General features: G+C 36.6%; 1 protein-coding gene across 1 annotated transcript in view; it reads right to left on the reverse strand.

Moving 5' to 3' along the window:
• Nucleotides 1-18,350, reverse strand: part of NUFIP2 (nuclear FMR1 interacting protein 2) — a 29,205-nt gene that overhangs the window by 8,893 nt on the left and 1,962 nt on the right. The window contains exons 2-3 of the mRNA XM_082442802.1: nucleotides 13,159-14,883; nucleotides 1,334-1,366 (exon numbers count right to left, since the gene is read on the reverse strand). Of these exons, the coding sequence (XP_082298928.1) occupies nucleotides 1,334-1,366; nucleotides 13,159-14,883 (1,758 nt within the window). The remainder of the gene's footprint in view (nucleotides 1-1,333; nucleotides 1,367-13,158; nucleotides 14,884-18,350) is intronic.

Here is an 18,350-nt window from a genome sequence, read left to right on the forward strand (position 1 = left end):
TAAGGAACTGTTCAAGAAACACCTAACACCAAAAACTTCAGGTTAAATTAAAGCAAAACTACCAGTTCAGTCCTAATTATGACTTATTTCTTCCCTCTAATTTCCCATAGCACCACCAGACTTTATTCTCAGCAACAGCAAAAACCTGTGGATATCCTAGGTTCAAGTATAAAACAGTCAGAATGTGCCTGGGCAAAGACTCCAGTGTTATTTTAAATTCCCATTATTTATCTGTATGCCCCCCTCTTCTGGAGAGCAATGTTTTTATTACATACTACGTCTATCTACCCTAAGAACTTTCTGAAGTACTCATGCTTTAATAAAAATAAAACTTGTCAACCTAATAGAAAAGTATAAAGGCCTGAAAATAATATCGAAGAATTCAAGCTCACCTGAGGCTAAGAATCAATCTTAGTTCCGAAACAATATCCTTTCCAGAACTCCAAGGGACATCCATTAGCAGCTTGCCAGGAAGGCAATGCTCAATTCTTAATAGTTAATAACCATTTTAGAGTAAAAAACAGGTAGGTCTACTTCTGCAGGGTATATTTTCTAGTCTATGTTTTAAATTTGTGTTTGAATAAGAAGGTACACAGAAAGCAATTCAAAATAATTTAAGAGCTTGCTAGTTATTTTCAGGTCATGGCTGTGTTAGACAAAAAAGACCTGGCTTAAGAATAAGAGAGAGGATGGAAGAAGAAGCAATGCTGGAAAATCAGGGAATCTTACTTTCTAGTCCGGACACTTTCTAGTTTATATAGTAACTTCTCTGTGCCTCAGTTTCCTAATTTGTAGTAAGAAAACAGAATTTCTCATGCCTTCAAGTTCTGAAATTCTAGGACTTTCACATTCATCTGAAATTCACTTATTTTAACTAGCAAGGTGGATGGCAAGTGGGATCCAGACCTGTAAGTGGGCTTTACAGGGCTCTGAAAGCCAAAATCTATTAGTGACTGACTCTCCAAACCAATACTCACTTATTTCAGGTATCCCACAACTAACATATTTTACTGTACTTGGAAAGAAAGCACTCAATAATTAAGATAAGCAATTTTCAGTTTTTTGAAAATTCCAAATTATCCAGATGTGGATTATCCAGTCCCTCTGCCCTCCTGCTACTCACATCTTGTTTACGGGAGTGAAGGAAGCTAATCTGCTATTCTGTAGATTTCTAACCTTCTTTTCAGAGAATATACAGCCCAAATAAGGTTTTTAAAACAGCTAATATTTTTCTGAACTATGAATTTCAGTTCTTAGGCTACCCTTTGTCTAGCACACAAATACAGATAAAGACTGGCCATAAGGACATTTTAGGTAACCTAACCATTCTTACCTTGTTTCTGCAAATTCCAAACAGATTCCATTTCTGCAAAGAAGAAAAAAAAGGATTACTTTTATACACCAAGTTTTGTAGAGCAAAGTTTAAAGCTATGCTTTTCACTTTAAACCTAAAAAACCTAGACGGATTATTGCTGGACTGGAGGTAGGGCTGGGTTCTATGAAACCCAGACAAAATACTCATATTTTCCTTTAATTCTTCAGAGTGTCATTGAGATGGCCTTAAATGTTGATTACAGAAAATCAATTATTACCTGAAATCAAACTGCCAAGAGAACAATTCTGTCTGCACAAATAGTAAAGATATGCACATGCATGCTATAGAAAAGATGATTTTTTTTGTAATAGCTCATTGTTATTAAAAAACACCAAGTAGGGCTTCCCTGGTGGCGCAGTGGTTGAGAACCTGCCTGCCAATGCAGGGGACACGGGTTCGAGCCCTGGTCTGGGAAGATCCCACATGCCGCGGAGCAACTAGGCCCGTGAGCCACAACTACTGAGCCTGCGCATCTGGAGCCCGTGCTCCGCAACAAGAGAGGCCGCGATAGTGAGAGGCCCGCGCACCGCGATGAAGAGTGGCCCCCGCTCGCCGCAACTAGAGAAAGCCCTCGTACAGAAACGAAGACCCAACACAGCCAAAAATAAATAAATAAATTAAAAAAAAAAAAAAAACCAAGTATTTTTTTGTCAACCCATCATCCTTCAACAAGGTGCCGACGTCTTTTGAATGAAGCATTCATCAAATTTAATTAAGCTTGACACTTAAAATGCCTTATTAAAATTTTACTTAACTCTGTTATAGGTAAGTAGTTCCCTCCTACAAACCCAACCTACCCTTCTTAACCCATAAGGTCAAAATGTCAATCCATACCTATTTATTAATAACACACAACCCTTATCTGTTCCAATTCCATTCAAATGTGATTATTTACAATGTGCCTATTTTAGTATCTTAGAATAAGGGAAGTATGTACATGAACAAACTGTAGTGACATACAGAGAGAGGGCAAGAAAAACTCTACCTGGAAGCATAAGAAAAAGCTTCACAGAAGGGATATTTGAAGTCTTGAGGAATAAGACAGTAGACGACTATTACACCACAAGAACCTAAGAATTGTTCCTTGAAAGGAGATTAATGTAAACAAAAACTACTTAGTAATAGGAATGACCTATAACTAACACTGAGAATAAGTGCTCTTCCACGGCCCTATAACCACCATTTTGAAAGGACAAAAAGGTGATTTTTATTCTGTATAACTGGACTGTCTGTAATTGTATTCTATAATTTATCAGCAACCAATTATAGTTAAGGAAAAATAAAACTGGAGCTCATTAAGATCAGATATATCTGAACATGGGTTATAGTTAAGGTACAACATAATAGCTCCCCAGGGCTAAAAGAAAGTTAAGTGTCTAGATCTAAAATTATTACTTTTTGTTTTATGTGAATGGATGGGGTCAGGGAATGGTAGAATCACATTCTCCCTGCCCCCACCCCATCAAACTCACTTCTAAAAAACCTGCTAAGATTTTTTGAAAATTTGTCAGAATTCGATGTTTGGAGTAATGGGTTAATTATTCAAAATGATCAAAGAATTATCCAGATAAAATCCCATTCAAGGTATCACAGCAATTCCCTGATTAAACAAAGACTGGGAATAATGCACTGGTTGCCACTTGGTCCAGGAGCTTAGATGGATGCTATGGCCTTTAAATTGCTGAGCAGATGCCCATCTAAAGATTGGCAGGAAAATTCCCATCTCCTAGGAGGTCTAAGGAGAGAGAATTGCAACCAGTCTAATCTGGGGAAAAAAAGAAGATATATCAGGGAAGGAATTCTAGTCATGGCACTCATGTATCTATCACTTCAATATAATTTCTAATCCCATTAGTTTCAAACAATTAAGAGTAGCTGCAATAGTCATTAGAGCTGTTATCTACAAACCTCTGGATCTCAGAATGGCTTACTTGAAGAAGTCTAAAGATAAGCCTTTCCTTGGTTGATCTCACTACAGAAAAAATTAATCCGACCACCTTTCCCCCTTTTAAAGTACAGAAATCTCACATTTTGCAACAGATAAATTCCTGAGTTCTGTATACACAGATTACTTGATGCTCATTATTTAAAGTTTGCTTAATGCAAAGATAAATCTATATTTAGTTTTATGTTGAGAAAAGAAAAGAACAATAGAACTTTTCATTGTTATAGCCCGCCTATGCTATAACATTTTCCTTTTTCTTCCCGGCCAAAACCTCAACCTGTCGCTGCCCCACCCTTTTTTTGGCAGGGGGAGGGCACTACATTCAAGAGTCACAGTAGCAGCACACTATTGTACTTTTAAAGCAGAGTAAACACACACATTTAGAATAAAGACAAAAATAACTATTTGCAAACATCCCATTTCTTCAGTGGACTGAAGACATTTCCTTAGCTTCAACTAGGACATTCAGCTTTACATTCTACTCTAATGATTTTAAATTATTTCTGGCAAGAAAATTTTATTACCCTCAAATACGGGCTCTGGAGTAGTGAATTTGACTATGACTTCTGAGGAGGGAAAAGGGATGCTGACCTAGCTAAAAAATTAGTCATGGGCCAGCCTAGCTTCCAGCCAGGAAATCAGCATTATCTGCAGTGTTGTACTGAGAAATGAACACAATTCCCCTTCCTGCTATTTAATATCAATTACTTCTATAACTAGTAGCAACTTGATTTCCTTGATTAGAATTTAATGTTTCCATGAAACTCCAAGTTAAGATGAAAAAGAAGGGGAAATAAGTCAAATATTGTTTGCAGGATTATATGCCATGCTTCAACCACTCTAAAAAGACTAACAAGAAGCTAGTGACAGAGAATACATGGGAAAGAAGTGAATGACATTTTGCCCTCTTTTAGGTTACAAACGTTTGGATTCAGACGTTAAATATGAACTGAGTTTCTGTTTAACTTTATCACAAGAGAAGCTGAACAAGTATAAAGAAGCCTACAGAAGGCACCTTCAACTATACAGAATCATAACATAGCATAACATTAATCTTTTTACTTTTAACACTGCCCTCTTCTACACGCATGCACTCACACACACACACGTCTAACTTCCCAGTTCTTTTAAAACAGGAATCACATCATCCAATTATGCAAACAGTTACTGAGAAACGGCCACAGGGCCAAACTTGGTAGGCAATTTTGTCACGATTCTATCATTTAGACCACCACCACCCAAATTTGAAATTTTACTGTATCAAAATTTTAAAAATTCAAATATTTAGTAATGCCACTCAAATGAAGAAAATGTAACATTCAATTTTCTAAAGCAGACTACCTTCTATGTAGTTCCCTATCTCAAGGCTTCCTGTAGTAAATGTCCAATTACCTACAAGTTCCAAGTGGATTAAAAAGCACTGCTTAGGGGATAGGGATATAGATGCAAAAACAGAAAGAAATGCTCTGCCTCTGTGAGCTTAGTAGAGTAGGTAGGTAGCTTTTCTAGGCAGAAGAAGCAACAGCACAAACAAAGCTTGATGGTTTTAAACAAGGTGTACTAATTTAAAGCAGTCAGCCAACTGGGTTCTACATACCACTTGTTTTTGCAAATAAAGTTTTACTGGAATAGAGCCACGCCCACTGCTTTTGTGTACAAGGCTGAACCAAATAACAGAGACTCTAGCTCACAAAGCCTAAAATATTTACTATCTGGTCCTTTATAAAACAAGTTTCCTGACCCAGGCTTTAGCAGTCACTGGTAATTTAGTAAGTCACTAAGAGGAAAAGATTTAGACAAAGAACAACACTATTCAGGGAACAAAGCTGAAAGTCACCAAGAAGGAAAGATTTAGACAAAGAAAAATGCCTTTTTGCTATTTTGGGGAAAGAGCACAAAGCATTCATAAAGAAAAGTTTATTCTTTAATTACATCGGTGAAGGGAAGCTACTGAAGAAATATGAGGTTATTAACTAAATATTAGGAATGATTCCTCAAGGCAGCTGAAGAGAATGGATGAAATGACAATACAGAAAAAGAGCCCAGTAAATGTTACTGCAGGAGTAAAGAATTTAGGACAGTTGTATTAGAGATAGACAAGAATGGAGCTGTTGGAGAGGATCCATATAAACCTAACAACAAGGGCTGTACTGTATGTTAATTCACTGAGAGGTAAGAAAGAAAGAGTAGGTTTTGGGGAAAAAATGAATTCAGTTTTACAGACACAGGATTGGAGTGATGTTGAATTGAATATACGTGGTCTGAACTCAGCATAAAAGCAGCTGAAGAAATCTTAAGCTTAATTCACAGCAATAGAATTAGATGAGATTACCCAAGAGTTCAAAAGCATGAAAAGGGGACTGAAGGAGCACCAACATTTGAGAAAAAGAGAATGATACCAGGAAGGTTATATCAAACATACAGGAAGTAGGAAGAGTGGGTAGAGTTAAGGAAATGGAAACTAGAGAATGCAGGGAGGGAGTGTTCAACTACTGCAACTCTTACCCAAAATTAAGACATTTGTAACTTTCTAGTTACCTAGCCCCTTTTCTCTAGCCCAGTGCCACTGCCCTGGTTCAAGCAGTGGTATCCTATGCACATTTCTAAAGTTGTCTTTTAACTGCTCTCTTATGCAGTTAACTGAGCCTCACTTTCTATTTTCTACACCATGGTTATTATAATTCTCTTCCTTTAAAAATACAAATCTGAAAGTGACCACACTGCTCAAAACATTTCAATGGATTCCCACTTGCCTACATGGAGATTGGTTCTGTGTATGTTTCATATAAAATTTATTTCTAGGGCTTCCTTGGTGACACAGTGGTTAAGAATCTGCCTGCCAATGCAGGGGACGCAGGTTCAAGCCCTGGTCCGGGAAGATCCCACATGCCACGGAGCAACTAAGCCCATATGCCACAACTACTGACCCTGCGCTGTAGAGCCCGTGAGCCACAACTACTGAAGCCCGCGCGCCTAGAGCCCGTGCTCCGCAACAAGAGAAGCCACCACAATGAGAAGCCCGCGCACCGCGACAAAGAGAAGCCCCTGCTCTCTGCAACTAGAGAAAGCCCGCGCGCAGCAACAAAGACCCAACACAGCCAAAAATAAAAAATAAAATGAAAAATAAATTTATTTCTAGCATTTGACACAGTGGCTGATACATTAATAAATAAATTCAATGACTAAGTTAAAGATTTAACTTGCATCATTCACCTTCCTTGAAACAAACTGAATAACTGGCAATCTTCAAACACTATTTCACTTCCACCTAAAATATTCTGACTCTCCTTCTACAATAAATAAGCCAACGTTCACTTCTCTTTTGAATCCTGACTACCCTCATCCCCTGACCCCACCCACCCACCTTAGCGGTTTCTCTATATTCTAAATGCATTTTTCTATAGAGTAATCACACTAGTAATAAATTTCTTTCCATATGTTTCCCCATCAGACTGAGTTCCTTAATAACATGAACCCTCTCTTTTCATCTGCTTATCACCACACACAGTGCTTGACATAATAAATAAATAACTACTGATTTGAAAAGAATACTACTCATAGATCAGTCAAGGAAGTAATAATATAGAAAAGTAGTTTTAGGTAGACCCATTAGAAACTGCTATTATTCAACCTGTTTTGACCTACAAAAACAGCAATTTCATATGGTTCAACCAAATAGATTAATCTTCTAATTCTAAAATCCTTCAAAGAAAAAGACTGAAGAGGGTTAAAGCTAAGTAAAAGCTTAACTGTTTGCCTTTAAAACTGAAAGATACTACTGTCCCAGTTTAACAGAACATTTTAAAAAAAATCATTTAAAAACATTTAAACATTTTAAGAAGCACGTAATGGCTCCCCCCAAAAAGAAAATAAATCATATATAAGGCAAAGCAAGCTGATTCCCACAAATGAGAACCCCCAGATCAATTTATCAGTAATCATGCCTTCCAACCCCTTATTAAGACATTTTAGATCAAATTCTGTAAAATTCTGCAAGGGTGGTGGCATAAATTTAAATTCTGTTTTTTCTCTACTTCAGATTTACCTGTCTTTTGATGATTTCTGGCTATCCCAACACTGTGTTTTGCTACCCTGACTTCCTCCTTCTCAACCAGTCACTGTACCTACCTGCCTATTATTCGTTTGCCTGTCAGAAATTTCTCCCCACCCTTTTCTTTTTCTTTTCATTTTGACTATACCCATAAAGAAATACTGTACATTTTCAAGTATAGTTGATTAAGGTAGTTGTTAAGCCACCACCTTTTCAGTAGATGCTTAATGAACTCTTCAGTGTATCAATCTCAATCCTACATTCCCAATTTGGAGCGACACCAACAGACAACAGAATTGTCTGGACAACCTCTAAATACACACAATAGAAACTTGGAGCACTTATTCTATTCCGGATTACTTTTAAAGGTAAAATATCAAATTCAAGTTGCTTAGAATGAAACTGCTACTACTATGACAGTAATAGACAATTTCTGCTTTTATAGCATGGGTGATTACGTCCCTCTCCCTCAGGACTTCAGCTAATGAAATCTAGGGGTTAAATTTTAGCTTCTATTAAATTCCTTACAAGTTACCTTCCAGATTAGTAGCAAAGTAATTACTGTACTCATAAAGCAGAATTAATGAGAAATCAAGTACCCGGTATGGCTGTTAAAATGGAAAGTCACTGGGAAAAAAGGATCTTACACAATTATTAAGAATTACTTGTCACATACATTCCTATATGTCCCATATTACAGAGAGGGGAAAAAAGGACTCTTCCCAAATATAGGATATTCAGCGAGGACTGAAACCAAACTCAAATCTGCAGGTACCTGTTAATAAGATTATTAGAAAGATAGCTTTGATGGCACAATTATGGAGCAAATGCAATACAGTGAAAAGGCTTATTAAAGCACTGTGTTAACAGGAGAAAATTTAATATTCAGATCTTTTTGTGAACAAATGTATAAACTGTATGTATAGTTCCCATCAGTTTTATGGATCAATTTAATTAACCATAACTTGCCTCCTCAATATCCTGTTTCCCTTGGGAGATTGGGATTGACACATATACACTAATATGTATAAAATAATAAGAACCTGCTGTATAAAAAAATACATAAAATTAAAAAAAAAATCCTGTTTCCCATATCCTGCAGATGTAGAAATATTTATCAGTTCCCTCTTGCCCATACCCAATCTAAAAACTTTTAAAAAGTAAGTGTTTGTTCATTTTTGGATAAATAATACATTCACATGACTGCAAATACAAAGGGGAAATCTTTGTTATTTCTCTGCCGGGACTATTCCAAGAGTCTGCCTGATCTTTTACTTCTAGTCACCAGAAAAATGGCTTCTAATCTACCCTACAAATTGGTGCCACATTAATCTACCTGAACACAGATCTACAAGTCAATTGTTTAATACCAACCCAGTTTTTACAGCAGTTGAGTACAATCTGGTAACACAAAACAAAGGCTGATATACTTATTTTATAAAATTAGAAAACCCAGGCTTAAAAATGATAAATGATTTGCCCAAGTACACAGGAATTAGGAATAGCATTAAAACCCCTGTCTTTTGTCAGTTTAAATTACTTCTATTGTACCAGCCTATCTCCCTGATATTCAGTGGCTCCCCCTGCCTCCAGATGGAAATTAAAAACCTCCATGATCTGGCAGCAATTTACCTTCCTTCTCTTTTATATCCCCTCACCACATCCAAAGTGGGTATCTTCCTACTTTACTTGTTTTCCAACTTTTCTGTTCTTTATCTTTCTGTTCTCTGTATTTCCATTAAGTCAAAAATCTTACCCCCATCCATCAAAATCCAGTTTAAATGCCACTGCCTCCAGGAAAACATACCCTGCATTTACTCTTCCTACATTTACTCCATTAAGAAACTCTCTCTCTCCCAACCAAAATCTCTTATTTTTATCCTTCTTATGACATTTAAAATCCTTGCCTTAAAACTTGTGTATTGTTCTCCCCTCTACTGAAGTTCTTTAAAGGAAAAGACTCACCCTGTGAAAGCAAGTCTTCCACAACTAGGCCTATGGTAGGTACAACATTAAGAGGAAAACAAACGAATTATTGCACAACTCCTTAGTAGTACAGAAAACTGTGACAGAAAAGAAAAAAAAAGAATTAAGCTGAGGAAAGTTCTCTATAGACCTAGAGTCCCAATCCTAGTCGGCAATTAGAACCACCCAGTGAGTTAAAATTTTTTTTCAATCCAGGACCCAACTTGAGTGGATCAAACCACTTATGCCAATAACCTGCCACCTGTGGAGGTTAATACAGAAACAAATTTTTTAAATTTCATGCAATAGCCTAGAGCTGCCTCAGGAATATTTTATTATACTAGACAGCTTTCATTTTGACTCACCCCAACCATCAAAAATTAAATCTTACACTATTTATCTCCCCTGCATCTCTATGTGCTGGGTAAATTTTATCAAATCAAATTATTTAATGAATACTCCAAAACGTCAGCATTTTGAATGCTTAATATCCTTTAGTGCAGTATTAGCCAGGCAAGATAAATTAACTGGTTTAAATTAACACATTAACCACACAACTCACGCCAATCAATGTTACTTCTTGGCTTCAAATGACTTTAGACCATTTCAAAACTAAAGATATCACCTCAGAAAGTTAGGATCCAGTATTCTAAGCCTTTGACAACAAATCAAAGAGTTCCACTAACTAAGCATTCTGAGTAATTACTTTGAAGGTGGCAATGGTTATGTCTTGGGTATGTGCATTAAAAGCCATCACTCTAACATACTCAAAGTATCAACGAGTAAAACGCTGATACTTGGAATTTGCTTTTAAAAACTCCTAAGAGTGTGAAGGTGGGTAGATGAAATAAGAATGACGATGTTTTCTAAATGTTCAAGCTGGATGATGGGCACATTGGGGTTCACTGTATTATTTGGCTCCATTTTAAAATATACATAAATATATTTATATACTTACATATACTTAAATTGTTCATAATCAATTAAAAAATTATCACTTTAAAGTTTTAATTCAAGTGTCACTTGAGATAAATAGGAAAAGAGGACCTACCTCTTAACTTAAACACTGGTACTGCTATGTCATGGTACAATATTCCCCCCAAAACCACAAAGATTAACAGTCTTATTTCTTAAGAAAAGTTAGTAGCATATTTATATCAAAAGCTATACGAAAAATCCCAAGAACAAGAATTCCCATCAATTCCTTTTCTATGCCTCACTGTATCTTCATTTCACACCCCTCAACTAAACATTCAGATTTTTAAAATCTGCAGTAACTAATGTTTAAGACCATAGGTAATTAATATTTAATCTAAAAAATGTGCCATTCCTGTTGAACTGACATAACGCACCCTCCTACCTACTATTTCCAAATAAAGTTGCTGAAGGGCTTATTTTTGAAGTTAGGAAGTATGCACAGAACTTCCAATTCTAAGTCTAACTTCATTCAACTTACTTAGTAATAGGTTACTTTTGAACATTTAAAGATCATACTAAAGGATCAAGAAAATAATACAAGTGCTCTTTTAAAGGATAGTCCAATAAGCCCCACTGATTATTGCCTCTTTTAGAATTTTAGAAAACTTGAAAAAAGGGCAAGTCTTCGTTTAAGAAAAAGATCTTCATATCTTCAAAAGGTTGTGACCAAAACAAATTCAAATAAAAGAAAAATTAGTGACCTAATGGATTTGGTAGGAATTCAAAGAACCTGCCACTTTGGGACCTAACTGAACTGAATATTACCTGTTTGTTCTAGGGAGAAAAAAAAAAAAATCAATACCAATTTCATCTCAATAATGTCCAATTACAAAACTCAAACTGATGCACTTTACTAAAGCAAATCTTTCAGTTACATCAGCAAAAGTAAGTACAACTGCATCCATGTAGGGGTATTTAGCTTATCTAAATACCATGGATTTCATATTTAGTTAGCCTATCTATAGGACAAGTGCATACAGAGAACATCTAAGAATAAACAAGAGTTAATACTCCCATTTAAAAAGGCCTGCATTTCTCCATAATAAACATCATACATAATACCAACAACCAAGCTCCCAATGGAACAACTTGTCCCAGAATTTTTCCAGGTTGTGGGAGAACATAACACAACCAGATTATCTTCTCAAGCTCACACCACCACCACCAGTATAAAATACTTTGGTAAAGATTTTCCAAGTACAGTGTTCTCTGGAGGGCAGATGGCACAGAAAATATCAAAAACACCCAACTCCCCTGGCAGAATTTAACTTATAATTAACCAATGTCTTAAGAAACTAAGTATTTCTTTTTTACCCTAACTTTCCTAAAAACATCCAGCTCTTGGTTAACGCATATTTACTTCCGAAGAGCAGTGCTGGAGAAAAGTGAAAACAGGTAATTTTATCTGCCAGGATTTCTACTCCTAAACTCCCAGAAGGCAACTCTACTATTTACTCCTATTTTTTAAAGGAAGAAAAATTTAAAAGGATATCTGTTTATTTTACTAAATGTCTTACAATCTGCAGCTAAAGAAAAGTATGGAGACTAGGTAATTTGCTTAGAAGTCACATAAACAGCTTTACTATTCATCTATGAGGCAGTGATTCTTCCAGGGAGAATATGGTAATTACTTTATCCCTATTATCTGATATGCTGTCTCTTCCCTGCAGTTGCAAATCATTGCCTAAATGAGCTACTGTTAAAAATGGGACTGTGCAGTATATATTAGGTGTGTGCATGCATGCACGGGGTATGGATTTCTGTTAGGGGAGGTGGGGGAGGTAGAGAAGGAAAACTGAAAACCACTGTTCTCCAAAGCACAGAGGTACTTGTAACATCATTTGTAAACATCATTCATGAAACAAAAAACATTGTTTTAAGTGGGAGTTTGGGATTAGCATATGCAAACTGGTATATATAGAATGGATAAACAACAAGGTCCTACTGTACAGCACAGGGAACTATACTCAATATCCTGTGATAAGCCACAATGGAAAAGAATATGAAAAAGAATGTATATATGTATAACTGAGTCACTTTGCTGTACAGCAGTAATTAACACAACACTGTAATTCAACTATACTTCAATAAAAAATAAATTTAAAAAAACGGCTACAAAAATACTGCAGAAACAAACAAACCAAAAAAACATTGTTTTAAGGATTTAAATTAGTTATGCCAAATAGCAAATTTTTCCTTAAGACACAAATAAGCCATATCCTAAGAAAGTTATTAACATGGAGCTTGAAAGATATCTGGTTCTTTTTTAACATGGGCTTTGGGGCTGTGACTGGTGCAGACTCCCAAGAGCCTGGTCCCTACAATGATGATTGTACCTGCCATTGTAGTTTGATTATTTTCTAGTTACCTTTTAGCACCCGTTATTCCTTCTTATAAGAGAAAAAATTAGTTGACACTCCACCTTTTTGGACTCCTCCTCCAAAACACTGCTCCTACTCATTTTAAGCAAATTAGAACAAACAAGTGAGCTCACTAATAAAGAAGCATATGATATAAAAAGCAAAGGAGAGGCAACACTTGTTCAAAGAAAACATTTAATATTCCTTGAACAAAAGGCAGGAGGTCAACTATCCTTGTCTATATAAAAAGAAACGTTTTTAAGTTGGAAAAGTGAACATTCCTTCTAAACTTTAACCATACTGTTTTCAAAGACCCTGAATTAGAGTCTGATATCAGCTGCTTATCAACATTGTTATTCTCAACTAAGCGCTGCAATTCTTAAAGAATCTCATAGTAGCTTCCAAATTTCACTTAATACAACAGCCAATAAATGTATATTAAAATGACCAGTAAGAACCTTCATATAGGAAACAAATAAGTTACCTTTAGTGTGATATACAATAGCAGCCCTCAGGTCAAAAGAACCCCAGCTATCATTCCTTTCTAGGCCTCTCTGGTATCTCTGTTCTTTGGCGGAGCCTAACAAAGTGTTCGTAGGAGACGCCAGAGGATTTTGATTTTCTATCTCATAGTCCTTTGAGAGAAACACTAAAGCACCTTGACTACTGGTGTCTGCTTTTTGCAGGTCACCTATATGACTGGGTTCCAAGGATAAGGCTCCACTCTCACTAGTAGTCCCAGATTTTAGAATGCTACCCAGAACTTGAGGACTAGTCCGTTTTTCCAGCTCATAAGCCTTGGGAAACACAGGATGCTCAGTTCCTGAGGGGATTATTTCAGCACCCTGTGAAACCAAAGTGGCAGGATATTCCCCTTGAAATGTCACCTCCATCACTTTATGATCTGATGATTTCCCAATAACAGTCTCAGGGCCAGCACTGGGCTCATTGATAAATGATAAACCCCACTGATTCTGGAAGATATCCCCCAGGTTTTGCTGATCTGTCTGAGAGGGTAGATCCACTTGTGCTGTGCTCAACAGCACAGTTTGCATATTTGAAGGGTAGATAAAAAGGCTGGACTTAATTTGTTCAACAGCTGCTGAAGTCAGACTCATGTCTTGGAGAACTGAATCAGTCCCAGAAGAGATGGGTGTTAGAGTATTAGCAGCAGTAGTTAGCAGTGGCTGACCCCCAGGAGAATACACACTTGCATCAGTCCCTGCTAAAACTGGCCCATTAGAGAAGCTGGCCGAAGTAACAGATTTCAGCGCTGACATAGGGACCTGGGATAATCGACTTGAAGATTGGGTCTGAGTTTCCCCAGTAGATGACGAACAGGATGAAGATGAAGATGGTGACACGGAAGAGTTCTGTACAGTTTTGTTGAGGTTTTCCTTAACTTTGCTTGCATAACTTATTTTAGGAACTATTTTAGCACTGCTATTGTCCACTGGAAAAACTGGGGGTGGTTTAAATAGGGTCCACGAGTCCTCTTTGGAGGCAACAGCAGAAGTATGCTTTCCTTTGGGCCGATCATCAAACTTTTTGCTGCTCACACCAGGCTTAATATCAGAGCTTTTCCTCAGCATATCACCCACAGCAGGTTTTCCTCGACTTGTTCCTCCAGGCCCAGTTTCATACTTCCAAATGGGCTTTGAACCATCTACTCGATTTCCCTTTTGTTCACTGTAGTCAGGCTTGAAAGTTTCAAGTCCCTGTTTTAAGGTTGGGACATTGGTCTCTTGTTGCATTATTTTGTCCTGCACTAAATTAAGGTTTTCACAACCCTTGGCACTATTGCGCCTAGCTTTCCTTTTTTTAGGAGTGGTATATCCGCTCTCAGATCCACTACCATCATTATCTGCTCCTTTGCCCATATAACCATTAGCAATATAGCCAGAATTATTTGTTACAACACCATTTGGAATTGCTACAGTATCAGTCTTGTCTACAGATTGGTTCTCTCCAGATTTATTTTCATAAGACTTCCCATTCTTTTTGTCCATACTGTTTTTCTGAATGAAATTCCTGGTTTTAATTCCTGCTTTCCCAAAGGTGATGGACTTTACAGTCTGCTTCAGATTAGTGTCTACAACTTGTTGGTTGCCATTGAGGACCCTGGAAATAGGGTTGGTGGCTTCATCAGAACCCAGGTTCTTTAAAGATATTTCTCTTTCTCCAGCATTACCATTTAGTTCACCATAGCCTAGGAAAAAAAAGGTTAAAAAATTACAATATGTACATAACACTTAACAACTATTCATTTACAACATACTAGACACTATACTATGACTTCAGCTTTATGTTATTATTTCATAACTCTATGAGAAAACACTTGTTAGTCCCATTTCACAGATTAGGAAGTTTACTAAGCAAGGGACAGAACTGACCTGGTATCAAACCAGAGTCCAAGGTCAGAAAGAAGATGACTTCTTAAGCATAATATCTCTCACCCAACAGGATCAACCTTCCCATCATTCTCACAAGGCTGTTATAAAATTTCCTTTACAGGGACTTCCCTGGTGGTCCAGGGGTTAAGACTGCATGCTCCCAATGCAAGGGGCCCAGGTTCAATCCCTGGTGGGGGACCTAAGATCCCACATACCATAACTAAACCCTGCGCGCTGCAATGAAGACCCAGCGCAGTCTAAATAAATAAATAAATAATTTAAATATAAACAAATTAGTAAATAAAATTTTTTTACAGTTAAGAACAGAGCTACCTTCTGGGCAAAATCAAGTTATACTGACACAGTAAATCTAAGTATTACAACAAAATTAAAGATTCCACTTCCATGAAACCATAAATGGCTGGTGGTCACCACAAGCAGTTCCTATTGCATTGTCAAACAAAAATCTAACACTTGTGAACTTTTTCAAAAGTAGTCTTAAATTCATTGACACTTCCCAGACATTAAATCATACTGCTATTGTATGAAACCCAAACACCTATGTACTAACTCTTATAAGATATATTTTCTTCATTTTATATTTGGGTAAACAGACTCTCAGAGAAATTAAGTGACTTGCCCAAGTCACTAAGTGGAAGAACTGGAAAGCTGAACTCCAGTCTGTCTGGAACATGGTTTCCTATCACTATGTCACACTGCCTAACCAAACGATTCAGTAAGAAGATACTAACAAAACTACAATGAAAGGTATCTAATTTAAAAAGTGTTATGGTATTCAAGTTTAATTTAAGAACTTCAGTCACCATAATCAGTTTATTACTATAGGTGATTCAGCAGGTCAACAACTTTTCTCACTTCCTTACTAGTAAAATAGTGGTACTAGTTATCTACCTTACTGTGAAATGTTCCCTAAAGCATCTTGAGGTCAAGTCATTAGAAACAGATACATGATAAAAGAGAAGGATGGGTACACACACACACACACACACACACTCATTTAAGGCAGCTTTTCAGGGGGTGGGCGGGAAATCCAATAGTATTTAGTATTCCAACAGGAATAAATAATAAATAATTTGTCACTCTCATTCATTCTCTTGGGCCTTTAGCCTGTCAAGGCTAAAAGGCACATAAGCTTGTATATTCTTGTTTTGAATTTTGTTTTAATTTCCAATATGGTAAATATCAATAGACATAATCCACATCAAAAGCTCTTTGTATACTTTAAGAGTATAAGGGACACTAAAATTTTTTCTAAGGCCTGAGAACCACTGTTTTAAAAGAACTTGATGTGGAACAGAACACACTGAGAAGATTAACAACACGGTTTACTATAATTTTAAGTCACTCCACATCAGAGAAATGAGCAAATTATATTAACTTTCAGGAAATAACTTAAGAAAACATACTTAAGGCATAATCATTCTTGAGATACAGTGGCACAGAACTTCTTCCATGAGAGAATATATTTTGTAAAAGTTCTTAACTTCTGCAGAGGTACATTTCATTTTTTGGTTGGCTAAAAAAGCTATGATAGCCAATCAAATCAAACTTTTGGTGGAAAAATTCTATGAAACAGCAGAGATCACTGCTTAGGATGTTTTCTAAAAGGTTCTTATTTTTCTCCAGAAAAGCAGAAATTTCGACAGAGACTCTCAACATTTTTAACAGATACAAGTTTACCGGTGCACAACTCTAGACCAATGAGAACTATATATACTATTTAACATACTAACAGGCTAAAACAAAGGCTTGTACCCTTGGGCCAATTAGTCATAACCTTTCAGATCTCAAACATAAGCAGTCCTAAACACAAAAATAAATAAATAATCCAAAGTCCAAACTAAGTTGGACCAAAGCCAAGACTTTAAAATTAACTAGAATAATTTTTCCTATTTAGTGGCTCTGATATCAGAAATCACCAATTTAAAAACCACCCAGAAGCCACTATACTTCCGCCCCCCAAGTTTTAACGACAAAAAATATTTCTCATTTAACCATATAAAAAATTTCCCATGGCAACTTTGTTGGTTGCAAAAAGTCTGCCGGAGAGACATTTTCTTTTAAAAATTTAGGTATTGAAAGAAAACGTAAACACTATAGAATTACTGAGAGAAATCAAAAGTCTCCAAGTGCTTTTATTATTTAGGGTTGCCATGCTAAAGCATCTAACCCTACTTCAAAAGGACTCAGCAGAACTGGAGTCCTGATAAATCTAGCTTTTGGATTAGTATCTGAAATTACCGAATGAATTTGCATTTGTCCCTCTCTTGCGCCCTCTTCTGGATAAAGAAAAACTGTTACTCTTTACAGGTTTATGGGTAATGGGCCATAAAAGCCCACCTCGACACGTTACAGACACATTGCAAAAATCCTCACAAGTTTTCTTAATAAATTAGCACTATGCATGCTGAAGCAACAGTGGCGTGACCGGGCCACACAAGAAAAGCTGCTCACCCCAAACTGTTTACATTCTCTCAGAACTGCTAAACTCAGTTTCCCCTATTTATTCCCTTTCAGGATAAGACAAACTATTATAATTTGAAGGATGCCACCTTGAATGGTTCAGGGGCTGCCCCCATAAGTAGAGAGGAGTCCTGCAGGAGTATATTAATACCTGACAGACAAAACCGAATTTTCCACTCTGAACTGTAATACTGCCTTATAGTCCAAGTAACCATAGTAAGATTTTTTCACCTGAAGTTGAAAAAAACCTAACGTTAAAAAGATCTAGTGTTACATAGTTTCTAACAGTTTTTAAACTGTTCCAAATCCTTAGGATTAAACACTCAACAAATTTAATGTTCATTTCTACTGCACACCATCAGTCCCTACCACCCCCCAAAATGGAACATCTGACATTCCAATTTCAGTCTTCAAGTACTATTAAATCTGCAATTGAAAAGCAGTTTTTCTCCAGCTCTCAGTAACTGCTTATATCAAATGTGACACGCAGGATTTAACATTCATTCTCCTACCGTTTCAATTTATAAAGAACCATTATTTTTTTTAATCTGCGTGGTTATAAACTTTTAACTTCATTTCTTTTCAAATGTTTTCTAAAATGATTTTTGCTCTCAATTTAACATTTGTTAAAAAGAAGAGTTTGGGGATCCATATCGGTTTTAAAATCGGAAAACACCTTTCCTTTTTAACATGGAAAAAAAGTCTCATCCTAGGCAAGATGGTAGTGCACCAACCTCATGGATGAGCCACCTCGGTTCACCCTTAAGGGCAAGAAAAAGGGGTCAAAAAAACGTCGCCC

This window comes from Balaenoptera physalus (assembly GCF_965194825.1).
Source record: "Balaenoptera physalus genome assembly, chromosome: 20".
NCBI classification, from domain to species: domain Eukaryota; kingdom Metazoa; phylum Chordata; class Mammalia; order Artiodactyla; family Balaenopteridae; genus Balaenoptera; species Balaenoptera physalus.